Source organism: Perkinsus marinus, assembly GCF_000006405.1.
Source record: "Perkinsus marinus ATCC 50983 genomic scaffold scf_1104296952158, whole genome shotgun sequence".
Classification (NCBI taxonomy): Eukaryota; Perkinsozoa; order Perkinsida; family Perkinsidae; genus Perkinsus; species Perkinsus marinus.
The window spans coordinates 53,351-66,636 of NW_003208985.1; the positions used below are offsets into that span (position 1 = coordinate 53,351).

General features: G+C 50.2%; 2 protein-coding genes across 2 annotated transcripts in view; both read left to right on the forward strand.

The window, feature by feature from the left end:
* Nucleotides 1–503: 503 nt before the first annotated feature.
* Nucleotides 504–1,669, forward strand: Pmar_PMAR021700 (hypothetical protein; the record flags this gene model as incomplete). Its single annotated transcript, XM_002777189.1, has 4 exons — nucleotides 504–596; nucleotides 914–1,099; nucleotides 1,352–1,458; nucleotides 1,498–1,669. The coding sequence occupies 4 exons, from the start codon at nucleotides 504–506 to the stop codon at nucleotides 1,667–1,669; spliced, it is 558 nt and encodes a 185-aa protein (XP_002777235.1).
* Nucleotides 1,670–2,318: 649 nt separating this feature from the next.
* The window catches only part of Pmar_PMAR021701 (titin, putative), a gene marked incomplete at both ends in the record, with an annotated part of 27,865 nt that continues 16,897 nt past the window's right edge, over nucleotides 2,319–13,286 (forward strand). Inside the window, 13 exons of the mRNA XM_002777190.1 lie at nucleotides 2,319–2,438; nucleotides 2,511–3,107; nucleotides 3,374–3,511; nucleotides 4,280–4,345; nucleotides 4,593–4,723; nucleotides 5,008–6,106; nucleotides 6,299–11,516; nucleotides 11,560–11,673; nucleotides 11,940–12,017; nucleotides 12,064–12,306; nucleotides 12,356–12,524; nucleotides 12,732–12,800; nucleotides 12,928–13,030. Of these exons, the coding sequence (XP_002777236.1) occupies nucleotides 2,319–2,438; nucleotides 2,511–3,107; nucleotides 3,374–3,511; nucleotides 4,280–4,345; nucleotides 4,593–4,723; nucleotides 5,008–6,106; nucleotides 6,299–11,516; nucleotides 11,560–11,673; nucleotides 11,940–12,017; nucleotides 12,064–12,306; nucleotides 12,356–12,524; nucleotides 12,732–12,800; nucleotides 12,928–13,030 (8,145 nt within the window). The remainder of the gene's footprint in view (nucleotides 2,439–2,510; nucleotides 3,108–3,373; nucleotides 3,512–4,279; nucleotides 4,346–4,592; nucleotides 4,724–5,007; nucleotides 6,107–6,298; nucleotides 11,517–11,559; nucleotides 11,674–11,939; nucleotides 12,018–12,063; nucleotides 12,307–12,355; nucleotides 12,525–12,731; nucleotides 12,801–12,927; nucleotides 13,031–13,286) is intronic.

Genomic DNA, 13,286 nt, shown 5'->3' on the forward strand with positions numbered 1-13,286 from the left:
CATAATAATATATATTGTTGATACCAGGGATAATATAAAATAAATACAATAATGGAGTTTCACCACCCTAGTGGTATGAAAAACACTAGTGAAAAACATATTTCACGACTACTGCATATCTCCGCGAATATCGCGTTTTTCACCGAGTATCTCGCCACTTCGCGTAAAACGGGTTGTGAAACTCCAATATACTATTCAGTTATTACTATTATATATAAACGGAAAGAACCTCGAAGCTTTAACAACTCTGGCGGGCATCCCTTCAATGCTATTCTCCCACACACCTATCTCCCATCACCCTCGCATCATGCAGCTGCCCTCTGCTCATCGATTGCCCGACAAGTCCCCCGCGGAGATCTTTGCCAGCCTCCCGGCTCAGACCAGGAATGTTCTTCTTGGTTTTGATGTTGACACACCGTAAGGTTACCACCCTCGTACTGCCTTCAACGTCGAGATCTCTCGCTGTGCTATGTAGGATGAGTAATGACCACTGGGCATTACCAATGCTATCAAAGTCTCTGAGAGGCGTCCCGGGCATCCACGGTGTATACTCTGATTACATCAACGGCCAACCTCTATTCAGCACTGACGATCAAGTGATGTCAACGCCATTAGTGCTTGCAGTTGAGCAATTTATGGTAGAGGTTGGGCAGTAGGTAGCATTAGAGAGAACAACATGATAGTATTTCTAGTTGAAGAAATTAATTCACTTATGAAGACCATACCATAACGAAAGTGAAGGAAAATCTAAAACAAAAAATTCAGGGAAAAACGTAAACCCGAAAAATTATTCTCCACTATCACCGATGATATATTGCAATGGGAGTAAGCCGAAAAACAACAGTGAAATAGTGCTATCAGTTTGTTAGTGTCACTGACATTGTTGAGAAAGGGGCTCTTTGACCATGGTCAGGTCCTCGATGGGAGTGGTGACTGTGCCGGCTTGTTACAGTTCGTCAAACCAGTGTCACCAACGAGTGTGGTCCTTATGAAGAGCTCTCAAGACCCGGGCACGATTGATATCATTACGCCTCAGAAGCGATGGGTTGTGACCAACGACTCTCAATCTGGCAATAGTGTTGACCTCTCGAGGGGATCTGTAAGGATCACTCGGGCTGGTCCACTGCTCGGCAGTGACCAGTGTTGGTGGAATATATGTTCGCTCTCTGCAGCTGAGCGCGAGGAGTTTTATCGCTTACTACAAAAGGGTTACGTATAAATTCGAGGTATAAAGAAATCAACAAGAATCTCCTAAAATTTCCTAATAGTATCACCAACAAATGTTGACGTATTTTTTCACACTGGCATTGATTCGTTTGATTCCATTGAAATTTGCATCACATTGTTGTAGGAAGCTCTCCAAGTTGGTTTGCGAGTAGGAGCACCATCGCCTGGCCACAATGCTAGCGTCGATCACATGTTGGAATATGCAGTCTACGGACCCCACTTCATCGGCAAGTCGGTCGCCCTCTTATTGCTGTGCTCCACGGCTCATAGGTATCTTCCCCATGCTGGGCCGAAGGGGACTGACATCTATTGCGTCCAACCATCAGCAGTGAAGTCGAACATGCACTGGAGCAAGGCCTTCCACTACACTAGTCTTGTGAATGACGCTGGCTATCAGCCTGATAAACATGAGATGTGGAAGTTCATGACTGTTGATTCATAACGTTGAGGTGTTTCCTATAGCACTCTGTTGTGTTAGTCATACCAAGGTAGATTGCCATCAGAAGATCTAGTGGCAAATCATTAGTGTGCAGCACGAGGCTATAGGATCGGACCGACCGTCAATGGTTGGAGGAGGTTCGGTCCGAGCTTTCCTAGCTGCATGGTGTGTTCGAATGAGCGACCGTCGAGATTGGGAGTCCTTATAACATGTGACTGAAATTTTTGGCACCTTCGAAGATTATATGATGAAATTGATGAAAGTTCGGAAGGCGAGTATGATCGTTTTGTATCGAATTCGTACTTCCGACTTGCTCACCTTGAGTCTACACACGAAGCTATAATTCAAACTATAATTATGCTATGATAGTATACTAACTATAACTATAATTCTAGTATAGACTTCGAACAAGATCGATAACAACGTAGGTGTACGGATGTAGTGAGGTTGAAGTTATCTAAACAACGACGAAGACGTATGTACGACTGAAAGTCTCTACTGCAATGAAAGGCACTCCCGAGTGGCACTCCTTGGAATCATGTTTATTTGCAACACCGCAACTGTAGGCGAATTATTGGAGTAGTTTAGTCATTTGTGTTGACCTTTTTTCTGTCACGACACCATTCGACGTTCAATTGCATACCATCGTGGAATGATCAAGTCGATCGGCCGAGTTGTGGTACTCATCTATGCATTGAGAGCTGTAGAGGCTCAGACTATCGGCAAGTGTAGTCCGCCAGTGCTGGTCAACTCAACTGCTGGTGTCATTGAGGTGGGCAATGATCGCGATTCTCGCATTCTCTACCACTCCATTTCCACTTCTCGTGAGATTCACTGTGATTAGGTGAAAGTCGATCCCATACCCACAGGATCCCCCACGGCTTGCCGGATCTACCAAGACGACTGTGCCGGAGGGAGCGCCTTTACGATGATCCTCGATGCGCCTTGTGGGAACACCGTCACGTCTACTGGTCTTACCCCTGACGTCACCTGCCGCTACTACTGCGAGGGCACCGCCTCTGCGGGCAGTGTAGTTGGCGAGGCCTCTGACATTGTCACTTATGCAGCTGCCGGGTTGCCAGTGTGGACGGTCCAGAACACCGTGTTTACGAAATACGATTATGACTGTATTAAACTGTCTTGGTCGGCCCCGGACCCTCAAGGGTCACCAATAACATGCTATTCGGTGACCCGAGACATGGACGCTGATGGCAACTTTATAGTGGTCTTGCCGTGTGTGCCGAACCCCAACCTTTACTCTCAAGTATTCTGCGGTCTATCGAGCCCGATATCATATCGCTTTCGCGTCTATGCCACTAATAGAGTCGGTACCAGCATCATCCCATCGGAGGTGACTGTGATGTTGAAGAACGTGTTCGCCGTGCCTGAGAGTACCGTCACGTCCTATGCGAATGTGGTCCAAGCTGGCATCAGCAATCAGGTGAGCTCATCCTAACGTGCCGGTCTCGAACATCAAGGCATCGCTAGCGTTATGGTTATATCGCCATTTGAAAGGTTCTTAATAATAGGCGTATGTGTGGGACAATATGAGCCCATTGTGGGAGGAAAATATGCATATGGTCAACTACATGTGTTGGTGACAGTATGAAAATTCCGAGGAACTCTTGCTGGTTTCTGTACACCTCTATATTCAGCGAGGGGGCTGAGGAAGTCAAACGTATATTCCTTCAACACTGGTCTTCATAGGTGGTAGTGCAAGCGGTGGACCCCCTGTCTGGTGCCAATGAGCTCACGGGCTTCTCGGGTACTCAGTATGGGAGCCGCCTCCTCGTGTTACGGTTGTTGAACCCGAGTAAGCTGGATGAAGTCACAAAAACCATTGAAGTAGACTTATGTCGTGTGCCGGGATCGAACCGGGGACCTTTTGAGCACTAGGTGCGACTGGTTCCCGGCGATGCGAATTACACTACTCAGCCTGATCCGATTCCTGTCGGCATGGCACCGATAACGGCGTGGAGTAGTGACAGTGGTAACGGACAATACAGCATCTACTACACTCCGACCGTCGTTGGAAGGTAAACCAGTTAATATAACAGCTAGGCGAGCGTATATACAGCGCATGTCAATTTGATATGCAAATGTAAAAAATGTGGGTTATTTTCTGAGATTAGTAAAATCCGATCTGAAACTACATCGCATAAACAACGTGAATATTGCTATGAACATATACTGTGATAGTGGTCATGTCTGGAGACTTAGTCTCCGAGGCTATGGTAGCAACAAGTTGCTTACTATCATAAATCCCGGGAACCACACATTCTCCACATTTGCATATCATATTGGCCTACACTGTACAAAATTTCAGCTTCGGTGACACGAAGATTGACTATACAATAGACAATAGACGAGATTACAGGGACAATACCGACTAACATAGTCGTACTCGATCATCCCAAACAGACGTACTGTACGAATATTACAGTATCATCTTAGTATATGATAGCTAATCATCATATCTATGCTCTGTTAAAGTTCCAGCCCAAAACTCTCATTCGTTAACGAGAAACGCAGATTTTTTGAATTTGCCCAAGGAAAAATACACTCCATAGATATACCATGGTGATTCGAAGTCTCGAACGAGGTGGTCTACAGGCTCAGTATTGGGATAATCAGTGGCTCTATGGTGTGCCTCATGAGACCAAACAGCAGCCAGATATGGTAAGAATCACCCAGGAACCTATAATGTTCCCGGGGGAGGAACTCATTTAGAATTTTTTCCCACGTATGGCTAGGAACACATTCTTCGATCAGTTTCCCATGTAAATGCCATCATCACATTAATAATATTTCCCTCCACTGTTATATCTCTCAGAGCTGGATGTTTCCTATTTTCCAAAGAATGAATCTTGCTGAGAAATTCCCGCCTTGGGCAACTCTGAATTGAACCGCGAGAGCACCACGTTAGATACTAGACTGGGAGAGAGGCGACCTTACAGGGTATGCCGCGGACTTTGTATCAGTTCGCTGGACTGGATTCATCCAGTCGGAGTTTTCAGAGGACTACACCTTCTATGTTGATGCTGATGATAACGCCAGGTGAACATCCTCCGGGTCAATGGATCGGATGGTTGTGGACCAGTGTTGGAGCAATATATGTTGGCTCGGGAGACTCATCGCTGATTATAAGAGTTTATATACGAATTAGAGTAGGAGTGTACATTGAGCGATAAAAATTTCCCAAAAATTTTCCTCGAAATTTTCGCATGTAGTTGACCATGTACATATTATCCCACACTGCTGTAGACAGTTTACTTTCATCTCATTTAGCCGAAACTGCAGTTTCCATGTGGCTCTAATTTTGTCGATTACTTTATGGTCAGATTGTGGGTAGATGATGTGCTCCTATTCGACAAGTGGAATATCTGTTGTGGTGGATTTTGGGGTAAAGCCCTGCTCACAGCTGGAGGCTACCACTACATCAGACTAGAATACCGAGAGCTCACTGGAGAGGCTCATATGAGGCTGTATTGGAGTTCCTTTTCCCAAGTCAAGGAGCCTATACCGTCCTCTAGAATGTTCCGGGCTCCTGCGATCACGGGCATGCCTATCGCGATCGAGGTTACGGTCGGCGATCTGCTCCCTCGCAACTGCTTTGCCTACGGTGATCAACTCACTGAGACGACCGCTGGCTTCCCGAGTGTGTTCTATATCCAAGCCCAAGATACTGAGGGTAACAATATGACCGATTCTAATGGAGCGGTCTTTGTGGTGGACTTGGTCGACAGTGGGAGCACCATCTCGGTGGTCTCGACTCCCCTGGATGAATCTGTGGGTCTTTACGCAGTTCATTATCTTCTGACCAAGGTCGGTACCTATACAGTGACGATCAAGTCGAGCGGTGTGGAGATAGGCAATTCGGGAGGTGCCTTGGTCGTGTCCCCCGGACCACCTGCAGCCTCTACGACGGTGGTCAGTGACGGTCTGGCTGGGCCCATAGACTTCATGGCAGGTGTGCCTAAAGTTGTTAAGGTGACGGTGAAGGATGTGTACGGCAACCTCGTGGTGGAACGATCTCAGGAGTCCAGCTTCAGTTTAAGTCTGAACTGTGAATGGAAGAACTACTCAGTGACGAGCTCATTGACACTACTAGACGACACGCCGCAGTTGACCGCTGACTTTGGTCGTTATTTTGAACTTTCTTTGCCGGCTCGGGCAACTATGACTACGGGAGTATACGAGCTCACGTTCACCAGTTTGCGAGCGGGAAATAACAGACTTCACGTGCGACTCGACGGCGAGCATATTCTGGGTTCCCCATACGACATTGTGGGAGAGGCCAATTCGGCGTCGCCGTTTGGACCGACCAGTGTGCTGCAATCGGTGGACCCGCCGAGCACGGTTCAGGCCGGAGTGTCTGTTAACGTCATGTTGCAGCTGAGAGATACCTTCGGGAACATCATAACACAGCCTAAGGCAGGGGTGAGTTGGGAGGAGAAACTTAGTTGTATCGATCTACGGAGTATTATCTAACTCAGGGAAGTTTGCGGGCTTTGTTTTTCTGAGAATTCAGCATGAATTTTCCAAACTCTAATTTTACTTGCTGAATCATTTTCCTGACCATTCTTGAATTTTTTGGAAAAACATAATTTTCAAAATTTTCCATCTATTCAGGTGGGAGTAACCGTGTCCATCGGCCCAGCGCCTTACGACTATGGTCTTTGTCTTCACGAGCTCTCCGGTGCTTTCCGTTGCATTATAACACCGCGGCTGGCTGGTAGCGGTAGGTTCCTCTCGGTACGGGTCGATAAAATTGACGTGTCCCGGCAGCAAGCGCTCAACACGAGCGCTCAGCTTGTCCAGGGACCATTCCAGGTTGAGGTTCTCCCTGGTAGTGTGGACCCGAAAAACTGCGAGTTATTTTACGTGAAGAAAATGTATGTCGCGGGGACGTACGAACCGGCGTTGTTGGTCTTGCGAGATAATTACACGAATAATCTACTTAGCGGTACGGCCAGTGTTGTGGCCAGCCTGAACGGTCAAAGCCTAAACTCCAGCTCCAATGGCAATGGGACGTACACGCTGATGTTGGGTGCTCCGACAGTCGGTCGCCGAGTACTGCTCATTGTTACTGTGAATGGTCAAGAGATCATGAACTCGGCAAACCTGACGGTGGCAGGAGTGAATATTGTACCGGCGTTCGCGAATCAAAACGGCACTCAGTGCGACATTCCGCAGACTTACATTGCTGGTGAATGGTCAGTCTGGAAGTGCTACCCAAGTGACTTCTGGAGGAACCATATTAACGCGACTGATGTCCATCTCATTGCGGAGTATTCTCCCCTTTTTGCTACGACTACCCCTGTTCTTCGCTTGAATGGTTCATACGAGACGACTAGGTCGGGAGACTATGTGTTCAATACAACTCTGGAGGCGGCAGGCTTTTACAGCATAGTGGTGGACTTAGGCCAACCAGGGGGTCTGCTAGGGGAATACTTTCGCGCAACTGGCCTGCAATCACTGGTCGCGTTGACCAGTGATCGGCGTCATTACAATGACCAGGTGTTCCCATACACTAGGCAGGAGGTGGTCGACCTGGCTTGGGAAGGGGTCGCGCCATATGATGATATGCCCCGAGACTACTGGAGTGCTCGATGGACGGGGTGGCTGCTACCGAATGCTACGGGTACGTTCAAGATCTATGTTGATGCTGATTACGCTGCAAGGCTGAAGGTCAATCATGTTACACTGGTTGATAAATGGGAGTTGGCCGACATCGACGGACTAGCGGTCTACGCCTGGGGAAGTATCTACTTGACGGAGAACGAACCGGTCCCTGTGGAGTTGCTGTACCAGCATAGTACCAGTGGTGCATTTGTCACCTTGTCGTGGTCCGGCGTGGACTTTCCGAAGCATCCTATACCTGCCAAGTATCTCCTGGGTCCCCTCAATGTCTTGGCTACGGACCAGCGCACAGTGGTTGTGGCTCCTGGCCTGGCCTGGGCTAACAGCACTGCCGCTGGGGCGGGCCTGTCTCAAATGACTGCTGGGATGATCAATACCTTCACGATGCAAACGATTGATAAATTCGGCAATACGAGGTCAACAGCGGATGACCCAGTTCAAGCTGAGTGTTGGGATACTAGTGTTGTCAATGAGCTCGCTACTTGTCGCTTCCGTGTCTTCGTTGAGGAGACCGGAAGCAGCGCGAATTTCGTCTATGGTAATTTCACATACTCCTCTGGGGGGCGTTACGTGGTATCGATAAGTCCGAGGAAAGCTGGACAATGGAATATGAGGGTACAGGTGTGGGTTGACCAGAAGAGGTGGGAGGATATTGTCAACTCGCCATTCAGTGTAGTGGTATCCCCCAGTACTGTGGTGGGCTCGAACACGCTGATAGAAGGCTCAGCTCAGACAGAGTGCTTTGCTGGGCGGGAAGCCTGCTTTAATGTCACCATGCGAGACAGTTTTTTGAACAACGTCTACGGCTTCATAGCGGAGGGAGCTGAGGACGTTGAGGAGGATCCACCCACGACCAATCTAGGCCCAATGACCAAATACTGGGGACTCGGCATGTGGCAGTATTGCTACGTTCAGACTACGGCGACACAGGTATGGACGGGGCTGATAGTGATGGTCAGAGGCACTAATATTTCTTTGAACATAACAGTGAAGGCTGCACCCATCGAGCCGTGGTTGAAGCTGAACTATGATTTCAATAAGAATCTTTCTCTTCGCGGGACAGCGTCAAGTGGTTTGAGTAAAGTGCAAGCCAACTTGTCGTATAATATCACTCTGACGGCCCGGGACGAATTTGATAATATTGTCACTGGGGACCCGACAATAGATGTTGCCTGTTTCGCCGAGGGACCGCAAAGGATCGACCTGAACTCGGCGCCGAGGGTGGACGTCGAAGGGCTCCTCCCGAGTCGAGAGCCCTTGTTTGTTCATCAGACAGGCGACAACGTTTGGCAGTTGGTGTCGAGGTATCCTGATAGCGGCACTTGGCAGGTCAGATGTTTCGTTGCTAAACAGGGAGGCCTGAATGCTAAGTATTGGCCGACCAAGGGTTGGGCAGGATACCCCACGGGCGAGTTCGTAGAGCCGTCGATGTGTCTTGAATGGGGCCAGGGTACGGTGGGTCCTTCACAGAGACTGGACGATGTTAGTATGCAATGGGATGGCTATCTACGGGTTGAATACGCGTGCAATTATACACTGCACGTTGAGGTCGATGAAGCCGCCTATATTTGGCTTGGAGATCGGCTGATACTGCGGGTGGAGAGTGCCGGGAGCTACGAGGTCTCTCAAGTATCCATGGTACCAGGAAAAATGACCCCGATACAGATCTCATATTGGGATGGAGACGGAGTGGCCCGTCTCTGTCTCTCGTGGAGTTGTCCGGCCTTGGGTGTTGCGAAGCATGCGATCCCGACTACCAGTCTGTTCCACTCGGGCATGGAGTTGGATGGTCTAAATCCTAGCGAACAGGTGACGGTGTACAAGCCGCCTGAACTGGTGAGTGCCTTTTACAGGGCCAGCCCATTCAATACGAGCGTCGCTATACTTGTCTGGGAGCCCCCCTATGATGATGGGAATGACGCTATAGTGAGCTACGCTCTAGAGAGAAGAGAAGATGCCGTAGGAACATGGACGACGCTGAACTCAACTCTGACGGTTGATACGCTATCTTACGAACAGACCGCGCTGAACAACAGCGTGCCATACTCCTACCGACTCGCAGCCTCGAATACCTTATTAGGGTCATCTCGGGAAATATCTGTATTTCCGTGCATGCTCCCTGATACACCGCCGACACCAGTGCTCACTGGAGCGTCCAGCGTTGATACGACTGGGAGCTTAACAGTCTTGTTGTTGGCTCCGATGACCATCGGCTGTGGCTCGAATACGTTGCCCCCAACTATAGGGTGTACGTTGGCGTGGAATGATGGTTTAGGAGGTAGCGTACTACGAAATGCGGTATTTCAGTCTACCAGTGCGAATTCGACGATGGTGCGGATCGACAATCTTATCTACGGGAGGGTGTATAAATTTTCCCAGACTTGGTTCACTCGTGTTGGCGAGTCGGAACCCTCGAGTGTTGCCGAGTTTACATGCTGCGACTGGTTGATACCAGGCCAAGTGCTGAACGTTCGGCGAGATTTCTCGGCTGTCCAAGCGAGTGACACAATAACGATCATGTGGGATCCACCGACTGAGGTCGGCAGCTCGCCTCTGGAACGCTATAGGGTCTATTACTCCCCTGGTAGCTATGAAAGCTCTAATGACACGTTGAACGCGAGCACAACGTCGTTGTCAATATCGGGGCCGTTTGTTGAGAGTGATTCGCCCAACGATGTTTGGAGGTTCCAAGTTGTGGCGATCAATGCGGCTGGAGAAGGGCCGAGAAGTGATCGCATTACACTGCTGGCTACCGCTCAACCGACTGCGCCTGTGGAACCGGAGCTGGGTTGGGTAGCGAGCAGCTCTAGTACGAGTATAGTGCTGAGATGGGATGCTCCGGCCAACACGCTCGTGTCTGGCTATAGGGTATGGATGAATAGCGGAAACAATACACCTGTGGATACGCTGGTCTACGACGGTCAGGGTCAGAGCTCAGTTTTCACCTTCGAGTACGCCCCGTTGCAGGCAGATGCTGAGGAGGTGGTTGCTCTGACGTCTGGCGATTTGTACACGTTCCGCGTTCAAGCTCTGAACCAGGCTGGTGATGGTCCAATGTCTGAAGACATCATAGTTTATGCTGCTAGCAGACCAGGAAGACCAGGGCGACCGCGGAAGGGTATCAGCAGTGCGGGGTCCATCTTGGTTGAATGGGATGCTGTTACTGATGATGGTGGGAAGGCTAGTAATTTACGGTATACTCTAGAGCGGTCCCAGATGGGAGGAGCCTGGACAACAGTGGCGACTGACTTGACTGGTCTCTCTTATACGGACACGGCGGGCATCAGCTCCTACGAGGTCTATCGATATCGTGTATACGCGGATAATGGCGTTACGGTGGGGTCAGTGGCGTATAGCCAAGAAAGTGATCTCATGGCTGGCTCGCCCAACGCGGCACCAAACGCGTCTTTTGTGGGCAGTACGGAGAGTTCCATCTCGATCTCATGGACGATGCCGAGTTCGCCACCGACTGTTACTGGCTATAGGGTGTACGTCAACTCTCTGCTCGCGTATGACGGTACGGGCAATGCGGCGACGGTGGAGTACACGTTGGCGAACTGCACGCTGGGTGAGTGGTACGATATGCGCGTTACAGCTTTGTCTGATGCGGGCGAGAGCGAACAGTCCTCGACCTGTTGTGTCAAGCCTTGCGGTAGGCGACCTAATAGACCCGATCCACCCGAGCTCGTGAGTAGCAATATGACCGCTATTACTCTGAGATGGTCCGCACCGAGAGACTTGGTCGGGTTGCCCATCACGGGGTATGTGGTCCAGCGAGCAGCAGCCGGTTCCTCCTCGTTCACGAATATCGCGGCCATGTACGCCAATATTCTGGAGTACACTGATACGACAGGGGTGGTGACAGGAAACGGGTACCGTTATCGTGTTTATGCTAAGAACGCGGTCAATGACCTCACTGCTTGCAATACGGCCGAGTACAGCGATTGTGATGGAGATGCCTCCGGACATCGGACGCTGTACGCATGCGCACCGCCAAGTCCACCTAGCAATGTTTCGAGGATTGCACAAGCGTGGAGTCCGACCGTAATAGGCATTAGTTGGTTCCCTATACTCAACCTTGTGGATAGCGGAGGATGTCCCATTACGGGATATAGAGTGTATGCCAATCATGGCTTAGACGGCTTACCACTGCATGTTGTGTATGACGGGGCGAACAGAGCTAGCGTGCTGGAGTACAACTTGACAGGTGAGACACGGTCGGTAACCTTTTGGAGGGTGTATGGCCTCAGACCTGATCTCTGGGCGCTACTACTGGGTTGCTATAGCCGCGATAACAGTGGCAGGTGAAGGAGCGATGACCCCCCGCGTGGCAGTCTATGCTGGGGTTCCTCATGGAAAACCTGGTAAGTATTCGGTGGTCGCCGCAAGGTGATTGTACAATGTTGCTGCCTTCCCCGCAATGATTATTCCATGATAATGTTCGCGTCTATAGTCGTTCACCCTGACTATGCACTCCTTCTGATTCGCCGTATTAGCAGCGGCTTCCTCGAACTCTGACCGACCAGAGCGTCCTTAGGTCGCCCTATGTACAAAAATACCGAGCGAAACTCGTCGGTGGAGTTAGCACTAAAGTGGACTTCTCCGAGTACGTCGAACTCTGGTCCCATAGTGATGTGGGAGTTGGAGCATGACGATGCTCTAATGGGAAGCAGCTCGGCCGTCAGCGTTAAGTCTTGCACCGTCGTTGGTAAGTTTGCCTGCCTTTGTGGAGCAGGTCACCCGTATAATATTAGATCCTTCCTATGTGATCAGCGGCCTCGTCCCTGGGCAATACTATCGTGTCCGGGTTCGGGCCCATGGTGTCTGTTCACAGAACAGTACGCTAGCCAGCTATCCTTGTCCGCTCGCTTGCACCACGCCGGGGGAATGGTCCGATATTGGGACCTTCGTGACGGGAAGACTTCCTGAGGACTTCACGATACAGGTCATGAGCCACCTCAGCACGACTACGAGTTTGACGGTTGGTTGGATATCTTGTGAGGCCGGGAGAAGACCAGGTTGGGCCTGTTGAGTTGTTTCCAACAGGTACCATCGGTAACACGACGACATGCGTCTCTTCGGCGGACCTTCCACTGACGGGCTTTACAGCATTCCGCGACGATTGCAATGGTGGTGATGTCGATATCCCTGTCAATACAGCGATACTGGCGACAGCGACTTCTTATGAGTACACTGGTCTCCCGACTGGCGCTAGGTAAGTTGAAGAGCCTATGGGGAATTATATAGACTGTTGCGGGCACATAGGTGTGGTTTCCGCATTGCTGCTAACAACAGTCGAGGGGGAAAGTTGAGCACTAATACCATATATCAGACCATAGTTGGACCACCGTCAGCTCCGCCGGCGCCAACCTGGAGTAGGACTACCGCTCAATGCTGGACCTTACATGCGGTCTTGTTGCAGAGAATTCGTCAACAAGCTTCGTGCATCTCAATACATACATCCCTTCGGACAATGGCGGCGCGTCAATCAGTAGCCTACGACTGTATAGGGACGACCCTCCGACTACGACATCGATCTCGGTGCTCATCACGGAGCTGACCAGTCCGTCTCTGTTTGAGGCCAAAGACCCCACCGTGTCGAGTGGTAGGGTGTATAGGTACCAGACCATCGCGGTGAACAGCGAGGGGGTGGAGTCGCCGCGGTCGGCGGTAGCCACTCTGATAGCGGCTAGTCCACCTGGGAAGCCAGACTCAGTAAAGGTGGTGTACCACAGTCGTAGTGCTCTACACGTGGTGTGGCAACAGCCCGCGTATACTGGAGGCAGCGATATCTTCAAGTTCACACTTTACATGGATGATGGTCTCGGTGGCAGTCGGGTGGTCGTTTATGAAGGTCCGACGACCTACAAAGAGTTCACCGGCTTAGAATCTGGTCTACAGTACGCGTTTCAAGTTAGCGCCACTAATGTGGTCGGAGAGGGCGAGCTCAGCGAGGTGGCCATCTTTAAGACCGTGG